Source organism: Xenopus tropicalis, chromosome 1 (genome assembly GCF_000004195.4).
Source record: "Xenopus tropicalis strain Nigerian chromosome 1, UCB_Xtro_10.0, whole genome shotgun sequence".
Classification (NCBI taxonomy): Eukaryota; Metazoa; Chordata; class Amphibia; order Anura; family Pipidae; genus Xenopus; species Xenopus tropicalis.
In genome coordinates this window covers 23,387,041-23,399,056 of record NC_030677.2, presented here as the reverse complement: position 1 = coordinate 23,399,056, position 12,016 = coordinate 23,387,041, and the positions used below count along the sequence as shown (strand labels likewise).

The following is a 12,016-nucleotide window of genomic DNA, read 5'->3' as shown; positions in this document are numbered from 1 at the left end:
GGGGGGCTACTGGGGCATCTTTGGGGGACAGACCTTCCCTGCTAAAGGGCTGTGGGGCCTTGGGCTGGTACAGAAGCACAGAACATCATGTACAACATTTCTGCCCTAATTCTTTAGTTAGGCTGGGTCTGATCACTGGTAGGGTTCCTAGTGATTATAATCACTTTCCTGATACCCCCAGGCCGGTGCTCTTTTTAGCAGAAAACTGCCCCATATTGGGGCACATGTGAGCGAATAATCCTCTTTTTACCTTTTATTTCTTTAAAATCCCGCTACCAACGTATGCGCAGTAGAGTGCAAAAAACCACACCTTTTTTGCTAAAATTCTGCATTCTTCTCTCCTGCACATACACAAGCAGCACGAAGCAGCACGAAGAAAGAAGCAAGAGAAGGATGGTTTGTTTGCAGGTACCCTGGGCTGGGGCAGTTTTCTGCTAACGGGAGTAGTGATGAGCAAATCTGTCCTGTTTCAGCATAAAATTCGCGAAATGGCAAGAAAATTCACGAAGTGGTGAAAAATTTGTGAAACGCACTTGTCGCCCGCGTCTTTTTTGTTGCCCGTGTCTATTTTTTTGTTGCTGTGGCTAATTTTTTGTCGCCCGCATTTTTTTTTTTTTACATGACCGTGCCTTTTTTTGCCACAACCGCACCCTTTTTTGACGCACCCATGCCCAATTTGACGTACGCCAAAAAAATTTTGCACGATGAATTTTCACAGAAGTTTTGCAAAACAATTCGCCAATGGCTAAATGCTTTTTTGACACAGCCACAGCCACAAATTTCATGGTAGTTTTCTGAAAATTCAAGCCTGGCGAAAACATTCGCTCTCACTAGTTAGCAGAAAATGACTTCTTTGTATTTGTATTTATTTGTGGAAACTACCATATAGGATGAAGCTTAAAGGATATGTAAACTGTCAAAAAACTAAATTGCTCAGGGTGCCAATGTAATGACACGGGAAAGGTCATCTGAGGCTTCTGATCTCTTTTCAGGAGGGAACAACATCAGAAAGAATCTCTCTTATCCTTCTGAATGTTTCTCTCCTATCTCTCTGACTGTACAGTACTGACCAGCAGGTGGCGCTGTTGTTACAAAATCCAATATTTTGTCAGTTAATAAAAAGGACTGTGCCTGTTAAAATGCCATACACAGAGTGCTTATGCCTCACTTGCTTCTTTTATGCAATTGCTGGTTGTGCCAACTCTTGTGCACTAGATGCAAAGCATTTAGTGTGATAAAGCCCTTTCCCCAACACTTGCCTGGGCCACACTACCTCTGGGTGTTGCCTATAGAAAATCAATGTCCAAGGGCCATATCCAGTGCCACCCCTTATACCAGTGTAAGTTGTGCCCAAATATGTCCAATTACTAACCATTGAAAATCCTAATGTAATCTGGCACAAAATCCTTCACATAGTTTTTTAAAAAACATGGCATATTGCACTGAATGTTTTGCACTTTGCAGTTAAGCCTTGAGTTTTGGGGCAGTTAACATTTACTATTCCCCCAGGCAGAAGTGCAAGAGCACTATGGGTTCAGTAGTAGCAGGTGTTTACAGTAGCACTGCTCTCAGGGGGATTCTGGATGTAGTTCTGCATCAGTAGAGTCAAGCCTATCAAATAGGCATGTTTACCACAAAAGGGAAAACTATTGGTAAAGCAAGTGACCAGAGAATGGTATTTACCAATCAGGGCTGTAGTTTCTACATAGGTACTCCATGGACTCGATAAGAGGGGGGGATCTCTAGGGGTGCAGAGCACAGGCACCTAGAGAGGGGAACCCTGCAGTGAAGGAGATGAGGAGCACCTAGGGAAGAGAACTCTGCACTGGAGAAGATGGGGAGCACTGGGGAAACCTGCAATGGGGGATATGGGGGTGCACCTAGGGAAGGGGAAACCGCCAGTGGGGGAGCACTTAGGGAGGGGAACTCTACAGTGGAGGAGATGGGGAGCACTGGGGAAACCTGCAGTGAGGGATATGGGGGAGCACCTAGGGAAGGGGAAACCGCCAGTGGGGGAGCACCTAGGGAAGGGGAACTCTGCAGTGGAGGAGATGAGGGAGCACCAAGGGAAGGAGAATCCTGAAGTGGAGATGTAGAGCACCTAGGGAGTGGAACCCAGCAGTGGAGGAGATGGTGAGCACTGGGGAAACCTGCAGTGGAGATGATGGGGAGCACTGGGGAAACCTGCAGTGGAGATGATGGGGAGCACTGGGGAAACCTGCAGTTGAGAAGATGGGGAGCACTGGGGAAACCTGCAGTGGAGATTATGGGGAGCACTGGGGAAACCTGCAGTGGAGGAGATGGGGAGCACTGGGGAAACCTGCAGTGGAGATGATGGGGAGCACTGGGGAAACCTGCAGTGGAGATGATGGGGAGCACTGGGGAAACCTGCAGTGGAGATGATGGGGAGCACTGGGGAAACCTGCAGTGGAGATGATGGGGAGCACTGGGGAAACCTGCAGTGGAGATGATGGGGAGCACTGGGGAAACCTGCAGTGGAGATGATGGGGAGCACTGGGGAAACCTGCAGTGGAGAAGATGGGGAGCACTGGGGAAACCTGCAGTGGAGAAGATGGGGAGCACTGGGGAAACCTGCAGTGGAGAAGATGGGGAGCACTGGGGAAACCTGCAGTGGAGAAGATGGGGAGCACTGGGGAAACCTGCAGTGGAGAAGATGGGGAGCACTGGGGAAACCTGCAGTGGAGGATGTTTGCACTTGCAGGGAACAATGTGAGCGTATCCAGCAGTTTGGCCAATCAGTAGCACTTCCTTTACACTTTCATTATACTGTAATTAGTCTCAGAGAGCTCCCAGGGCCTCCCCATTCCTTAGCCAGGAGGGTGTAGGGTTTCCCTTGGCAAATGGATCAGTTCCTCAGAGATATTCATGTGCTTTTGGATTCCCTTGTATAACCCTATTGATATGTATAATATGTATAATATGTATAATACTGCAGTATATTGTGCATGATCTGCCCCAGGGGAAGGATTGCTCGGAATAAAAGGCAAGTTTGGCGGCAAAGAATTTCTGCGTAAAATCGAAACTCTTAGTGTAACAGGGTCACATGGCTGGTGCATATAATGGAGTGGGGGGGGGGGCAGATATTGTATGGGGGGAGGAGAAAACCATACTCCAGCTATCGATGAACTACAACTCCCAGAATTCCCCCGGCACCTAAAGGGCACAGGTCAGATTTACTGTATATACACAAAACATTTACTGGCAGATTCCCTTTCTGTCCCACCGATACACAGCTGTCATTTCCCATCTTCTAAAGGGACAAATGGCAATACTATATCAGTCTAGGGTAATTTGTGTGTGTATATGTGTGTGTGTGTGTATGTATGTATGTATGTATGTGTGAGTGTGTATGTATGTGTGAGTGTGTATGTATGTGTATGTGTTAAGAATGTCTGAATGAGTGTTTATGTGTGTGTGTGTGTGTGTGTATAGGTGTGTGTGTGTGTGTGTGTATGTGTGTATAGGTGTGTGTGTGTGTGTGTGTATAGGTGTGCGTGAATATATGGGGGTGTGTGTGTGTATATGTGTATAGGTGTGTGTGTTGAGCATGTCTGAATGAGTGTTTATGTATCTGTATATGTGTGTGTTTCTTTGAGTCTGTGTGTGTTTTTACCTGTATATGTGTATCTCTGGTGTGTCAGTATGTGTATGTGTGTGTCAGTATGTGTGTGTGTGTGTATGTGTGTGTCAGTATGTGTGTGTGTGTGTATGTCAGTATGTGTGTGTGTATGTGTGTGTCAGTATGTGTGTGTATGTGTATGTGTGTGTGTCAGTATGTGTGTGTGTGTGTGTGTGTGTGTGTATGTGTGTGTGTGTATGTGTGTCAGTATGTGTATGTGTGTGTCAGTATGTGTATGTGTAAGTGTGTCAGTATGTGTGTGTATGTGTGTGTGTATGTGTGTGTCAGTATGTGTATGTGTGTGTCAGTATGTGTATGTGTAAGTGTGTCAGTATGTGTGTGTCAGTGTGTGTGTGTGTGTCAGTATGTGTATGTGTGTTATAATGACTGTACATAAGACACAGTACTGAGATACCTGCTTTAACCCTTATCTCCCCAGCCAGAGCGTTAACCCTTTACAATAACCTGCTTTTCCGTGAGTATTAAGAAAACAGAACACCATTTATTATTAAACTGGTTCTTTTTCCAGACTGTAAAAGCTCTCTGAGTAGGAAAGGATCGATGCTGAACAAAGGGAACAACCACAACGTAGCACCCCAAAAACCTTGTTAACCTTCTGTGAGCGGCGCCAGTGCGGGGAAGGCGCGCAATTGTTTTGTGCATAGCGCTGCGCACCTTCCTGCGCTCCTATGGATTCTCCGCTTATTGGAACTGCGTGTCTAGTCTGTAGCTCCATCCGTACACGCAAGGGAGTGTAAGGGACCCGAAGTGTCTGGATATTAAATCTGCCACTCTTTGGAACCCCCCCGACCCTCCTTTTCCCGACCTCAGCTGGTACATCGGCACCCCTGGGTATCCTTTGGCAAGCAGCTCGGTCTGGCCCAGTCTGTCCCACCTTTTGGGGGTCTGCCTTACACCCCAAGACCAAACACCCTGCACATTTCAGTGCGTAAATGTCTTCCTCCTGCCGATGCAAATGATTTTCTTGAAGGATCTCCTAAAGTCCTGGTTGAAGATGGTGTAGATGACGGGGTTCAGGGAGCTGTTGCAGTAGCCAATCCAAAAGAAAAACTTAAATAAAGTTTCTGGGACCTCGCAGGCTTCCCTGCAGATACCATAGAGGCTGTAGGAGAAAAAGAAAGGGAACCAGCACACCACAAACACCCCCATGACCACAGCCAACACAAAGGTGAACCTCTTCTCCCTGGCTTGGGAGAGTTTCCTCCTGGACACACTGCTCCTCTTTTTCTTCTTCCTAGAGGAGAAGAGCTCCATGGATTTGTTGCTGGTTCTGGACAGGCGACTGGACTGCTTGGAGAAGGAGTTGCCCTTGCTGCACTTTCTCTCCTTGCTGGAGTCCGTATTGTCCTCCTTGCTGCTGCTTTTCCTGCGCTTACTCTCCGACATGCTGCTCTCCTCTAGCTCCAGGTCCTCTACATCAGTGGCTTTTGGAGGGGAGGGACGCGGTGGGCAGTGCCCGTTCTCCTTGTCCCCTGGCATCTTAACTGTTGTCCCTTTACTGAACCCATTCTCTGTGTGAGAAGAACCGTCCCTGGTGGGCTTCTTCTCCGACAAAGTCCTGGTCCTGAGCTTGGCCACTTGGTAGATGCGAATGTAAACCAAGATCATGATGATGCAAGGGGCAAAGAAGGAGCCAATGCAAGAGGAAAGGATGTACCAGGTATCGTCGTTGAGTTTGCACTGGGGGTACACATCGTCCTCAGTGTCCCTGTCCATAGATATTAAGGGTGGGAAGGAGATCACAGCCGATATGAGCCAGACAGTAACGATAATACCCTTAATCCGGCGTGGGGTCCTTTTTAGGTTGTACTCCACAGCCTGGGTGACCGACCAGTACCTGTCCAGGCTGATGGCACATAGATGGACTATTGAGGAGGTGCAGAAGAGAACATCCAAGGCTAGGTAGATATCACACCAGACATTGCCAAAATACCAATATCCCATGAGTTCGTTGGCCAAAGAGAAGGGCATGACCAAGGCAGCGACCAGGATGTCCGCACTGGCCAAAGACACCAGGAACAGGTTCTGTGGGGCTTTTAATGCTCTACTGGTCAACACTGCGATCACCACAAACACGTTGCCCACAATGGTGAAGATAATGAGAAAGCCCACGATCGCTGCCAGGCACCACACAGAAGTCATAGAATAGGGCCACACACCCCTGACCCCCGACGAAGGGAACGGGGTGCTGTTGGTGGTCGTTGAGTTCTCAAGCGCCTCCATGCTGGTAGGTCTCATAGGAAAGTGGTGCCCAGACCAAAACCCCCCCAGCTTTCTTTCCAAAGTCACAAGTCTCCTCAACCCTCGTCTCCAGCCATCGTCTGTGCCCAGCTGCGGAACCCGCCGGCTCTCTAGGGGAACCCCCCGGCTCTTAAGCGGAACCCTTTCCTCCTAAGTGGTGTCATGATGTTCCACATACCCCAGGCGTGAAGCTAATGTGGATTTTAGCACCCTGGTCTCCTGGCTTCTGTTGGACATAGTGCTCCAGCAGGGGCAGTGCGCTAGAGTATGCCAGGGAGGAGGAGGAGGTGGCACTGGGCTGAAGATCTTGCGCTTAAATCCGAAGCGACTGCTCTTGCAGTTGAGTCAGAGCTTGTGTGCGGCGCTTTCACACTGTCAGAGCAAATCATTCGCTGCGCTGGGAGGCAGAGCTTGGGAGGAGAACCTCTACATTGGCCTCTCCTCTACATTGGCCTCTCTCTGCTCTGCGCTTTCTTGTAAGGCAGGGATAAAGCGTCTGGGCGCAACATATCTCCTCATGGGGTAAGTGTCTCCTATAGGGCACCCTGACATGTCACATAAGGGGACATTATACAAGCATACAGCCCATTGGTAAAGTTTAGAATCCCCAGAGTATAGTGTTGCCCCCCCCCCCTCAGTAGTAGCTGTAAACAGCTGGAGGGCCAACAGCAGCACCAACGCTCTGCGCAACATGAACAATGTGAGCAAGTATGAAAGGTGCCGCATTGTTACTGGCAGCGATTCCAGTCGGTTACAATCGGATTCTATTTGTTTATACATTCATCGCTGCGACTAACCGCAGGGTAAAGGAGTCTTACTATGAAAATATAGATTTTTATCGTTTTCCTGCAGATTACTCCTAATCTATGGCACTAGGGATACTCTCCTGCCAGTGGCCCATCTGAAGACCAGTACTAGTTGCAGGGTAGGTAGACTGCCGACAAGTGACTGTATTATGGTGAATGTGCGATTGAGCCGCCCAGGAAACGCTCGCTGGGGGTCAGTCTTCCCTCGCAAATCGCTGCAAAGCTCAGGCAGTCAGTGTAGCGTTTCTTGCTCTCTGAAAGCCATTCCCAGTGGCAGCTTTGCCTTAGATTAAAGGGAATGTAAACCCAAGAAAACCTTACAATACATGTGACAATTTGTTTGTAACTGTATTTAAGTGTCACAGCGCTAGGAATCAATATAAACATGTAGCAGCAGCTCAGTCCTACAGGCAAGGCAGGTCTGCTAATTAGCTTCTGCTCCATTGTTTCAAAAGTCAGAACCACCAGTGCAGGAAATAACAAGGGACAGAGAGATACTTCTTTCAATAGCAATTACATTTAGAAATATCTATTGAACATTTGCACTGAGCGGATATTGCTTAGAACTGCATTTTCTTTCATTAGGCACAATTTTTTTTGGGGGGGGGGGTAGATCCTTTGAAATCTTTCCCTGTGAACAGAACCAGTGATTTCTAATGTATTCTGGCTGGGTACCTTGCAGTGTGACTCCCTGCCCATAGGGGGGCTTGTACTACAAAAGATGACATTATTCCACTTTTTTGTAAAGCAAAAAGACCGCTGTAGGGCATTCATTAGCATCATTAAAATCCATCCATGAAGAAGAAAACAGACCTAAGGAATACTGTCATGGGAAAACATATTTTTTCATAACCCATCAGTTAATAGAGCTTCTCCAGCAGAATCCTGCATTATAATCTGTTTTATATTTAATTTTGAAATTTCACATTTCAAGCCATATTCTTCATTTCCCAGGGTGCCACAGCCATGTGACCTGTGCTCTGATAAACTTCAGTCACACTTTACTGCTGCGCTGCAAGTTGGAGTGATTTCCCCCCCCCTCCCAGCAGCCGATCAGCAGAACAATGGGAAGGGAGCAAGATAGCAGCTCCCAGTAGGTATCAGAATAGCACTCAATAGTAAGAAATCCAAGTCCGGCTTGGAACTCCTCCAGTTACATGGGAGTAGGAGAAACAATAGGTTAGCTGAAAGCAGTTCTAATGTCCTTCTGAAAGCTCAGACTCAGGCACACTTTACTGCTGCGCTGCAAGTTGGAGTGATATCCCCCCCCCCCATCCCAGCAGCTGATCAGCAGAACAGTGGGAAGGGAGCAAGATAGCAACTCCCAGTAGGTATCAGAATAGCACTCAATAGTAAGAAATCCAAGTCCGGCTTGGGACTCCTCCAGTTACATGGGAGTAGGAGAAACAATAGGTTAGCTGAAAGCAGTTCTAATGTCCTTCTGAAAGCTCAGACTCAGGCACACTTTACTGCTGCGCTGCAAGTTGGAGTGATATCCCCCCCCCCCCATCCCAGCAGCCGATCAGCAGAACAGTGGGAAGGGAGCAAGATAGCAACTCCCAGTAGGTATCAGAATAGCACTCAATAGTAAGAAATCCAAGTCCGGCTTGGGACTCCTCCAGTTACATGGGAGTAGGAGAAACAATAGGTTAGCTGAAAGCAGTTCTAATGTCCTTCTGAAAGCTCAGACTCAGGCACACTTTACTGCTGCGCTGCAAGTTGGAGTGATATCCCCCCCCCCCATCCCAGCAGCCGATCAGCAGAACAGTGGGAAGGGAGCAAGATAGCAGCTCCCAGTAGGTATCAGAATAGCACTCAATAGTAAGAAATCCAAGTCCGGCTTGGGACTCCTCCAGTTACATGGGAGTAGGAGAAACAATAGGTTAGCTGAAAGCAGTTCTAATGTGTAGCGCTGGCTCCTTCTGAAAGCTCAGACTCAGGCACAATGCACTGAGATGGCGCCTACACACCAATATTACAGCTACAAATACATTTGTTGGTTCAAGAATAACATTTTAAATGGCCGCGTGAATTATTTGCTATGTAAACAGTGTAACTTTAAGCATGTTCTTAGCATTAGTAAGGTAAAAAAAATGTAATAATTAGTGATGAGCAAATCTGTCCTGTCCTGCTTCACCAAAAAATTCCCGAAACTTTGAAAAAATTCACGAAATGGTGAAAAATTTGAGAAAATTGGTGGCACCTTTCTGTTGTCACCCGATTTCGTGAAAAAATCCACCATTGGCAAAACGCGGAAATTCGCCGTGAATCTGTGCCTGGCAGAAAATGTTGCACATCACTAGTAATAATGACTAACGATGCTCATCATACCTGCGGGAATTTTAAACTTATCCCTAGTTATAGAGTGAATCATTTAATGAATCTGAATGATAGAATGCAGGCAGAAAATTGTAGAGAGATAAGTTATATAAATATTTACTAAACCCCACACTAGTTTAAGGTTGTTAGTGTCATTGACCTCAGCAACCTGGCATTTTTTTTTAATAAATGTAAAAAAAAAAATGCATTAAGACAAAATTCGACAATATATTAGTATTTTCCCCTCCCCTTTTGCCCAGTTCATAGGGTGACTGTGTGATTGCAGGATACTAAGTGTTTAGGAAATGGCACAAAACTACCTGACTCAGGCTTGAGATGATCCCTGTCTCTGTGACTGAGCCAATTGGACATTGCAATGAGCCTCTCGCTATTTCTGGAGGGACTGAAGCCATGTAATTACTGTATGTTCCTCCCAACTCCTTCTCTTTAGTGTGAGTATAAGGGCGGCTCATAGGAAAATCCTTGCACCCCTCGTGTTAGTACTCGCCATGCTGTAACATATTATCAAATACAGAAGGAACTGTAGTTAACCAATAGCAGTGATGGATTCTTAAAGCCGCAGGCCTTATTTATACACCCTAAGCAAATTTGCCCCTGGCCAGTAACCCATAACAACCAGTTAGTGATTAGCTTTCCTCAGCCAGCTGCAGGTAGAACAATGGAAGCAAACATCTGATGGGTTGCCATGGGTTACTGCCCAGGTGCAAATTTGCTCATTGTTTATAAATAACCCCCATAGTATCTGATAAAACTTTTACCCATTAGCCATCTGCTCACAGTGAGAGAGGATCCTCCAATGAGAATCCTTGGTGTAGATGTCTGTTCTTGGTTTTGATTGTAATTAGAATACCCTTATTTGACCAACTACACCCCAGTTCATCCAAAGCCATTCCCCTACTGTTAGGCCTGACCTCTCCTCAGCAGCAAGATTCTGTTTCATTGTACATGTTCCTTCACTTGGGGGTATATTTATGATGCTGTGTAAAAAGTGGAGTAAAACATTACCGGGGATGTTGCTCATAGCAGCCAATCAGATGCTTTGCTGTGGTTTTCTGACTGTTGAAATTGAATTGTTGATTGGTTGCCCTGGGCAACATCACTGATAATGCTTCACTAAACTTTTTACACAGCATCATAAATCTACCCCTATAGTGTTCTAATAAGTTAGCAATTGCAGAGCCGGGACCAAAGCTAAGGGCAACAGAGGGAAGCTCCCAGCCATTACAGCTGCCGCCTCCCTCGCTTGTCACCTCTACTCCCATCCCCACTCGCCACCTCTACCCTGCCGCCGCCAACCCCAATTGCCTGTTTGCTCACTATCTGGATGTAGGATCAGAATTAAAGGAGGCAGCAGAGGTATGTGCCTAGGGACCTAGCACCCACCAACCTCCCCATAAACACTGTCCTTGCCCCCAGCTTTAGGTGGCCATACACAGGCCAATTCTATCTGCCGATATCGGTCCCTTAGACCAATTTGGCAGCTTATTGGCCATGTATGGGCACTAACGACGGGCCTGCCCAACCAACATCTGGCCTGAAATTGAGCAGATCTCGATCGGGAAGGTTTTAAAATTATTCTGATAGGGGACCACATTGGCTTGTTGATGCGGTTCCCGAACTGACGGACATCTGTACCCATCGCTCTAATTTGATTGTTTCGCCCCAGGGCCAAACGACCGAATTAGCCCAATATCACCCACACATAGGTGGGAATATCAGGAGAAGATTCACTTGCTTAACGACCTCACAGAGCAAGTGGATCTTAGCATGTATGGCCACCTTTACTCCTTCCTATTGGCCCTGCCACACACTCATTGCCATACAAGCTACGCTTCATTATTTCTCTTCATCATCTCTCCTGTTCGATTCCTTTGCTAATTATGGGAGCCACAATACCAGCCTTTCCTTTGCAGGTCTCTTCTTATTGCAGCCCATCTTTGTATTGCTTTTATTTACATGCTGGCGCCATTGTGACTGTAAATGCTAAGTGACAGAAGCATAACAATAAGTGGGAGACATAAGTGGGTGGGCAGAACACACACTCACACTGTATAATGTTTGCTATAGAAGTTTAGTAACACTGTAATTTAGGTACATATATACTAGCATTAAACTGTAGCTTTACATACAAATTCCAGCTTCATGTTCCAGGTGCTGCCATCACTGCTATTACCTCTCCATCTCCCATCATTATATGTTCCCTACTGGTGTCCTTGACTGTTTCCCATTCCCGCCTGCTTTCTCCGCTCCATATTGCCATTGGTTGTTGACTGTATCATCTTTACGCTATTTCTTCTTTAGTGGAAAATATGTGGCTCTTCGATTTTTCAAAGTCGCCAAACAACCTCTTTCCCTATTTGTGTTTATTATTTGCTTTATTGAATGCCTTATAATCTTTATTTACACAGAGGAACCACTGTTTTTTTTTATCTGAAATGGCTTTTTAAGATTTCCAAGGGTTCAGTTCCAAATCAAGTTTGGGGATCTCTGCTTTTCACCCCACAAAAACTTGACTCCTATCACCTGTGTATAAATCTCACATAGTCTGCCCTCCCAGATGCCTAGTAGTTAGGCAGGTTATATATAGGCATTATGGTTGAACTTGATGGACGTATGTCTTTTTTCAACCCAACTTACTATGTTACTATGTTACTATGTGATTGCCCAACTGTTTGGGTGACACATAAGCATCAGAATGAACATCATTATAAGCATTAATAATTAGACTAATTCATACCACTGGTACCCACAATTATCTGAAGGCATACTGGGGGGGTCACATGATCACATGGGTGGGTCAACATGGTCTTCCTGAATCCAGATGTTGGAGTTCATCTCTCCTTGTCTGACACCCCTGGTTTATGTGATATCCAGACACACTGCTATGCATGTATAAGGTGGGGCCAGCATTGTTAAAAGGTAATCCCCCATATGTGTGGAAAAAAATGGCTTTTGTCACATTGAAAAT

General features: G+C 46.3%; 1 protein-coding gene across 1 annotated transcript; it reads right to left on the bottom strand.

Moving 5' to 3' along the window:
• Nucleotides 1-4,120: 4,120 nt before the first annotated feature.
• On the bottom strand, nt 4,121-6,247 carry adra2c (adrenoceptor alpha 2C). The gene is given in 1 exon segment (NM_001126903.1): nt 4,121-6,247. A coding segment is annotated over 1 exon segment (1,302 nt). The 5' UTR covers nt 5,885-6,247; the 3' UTR covers nt 4,121-4,582.
• Between the last annotated feature and the right edge of the window lie 5,769 nt (nt 6,248-12,016).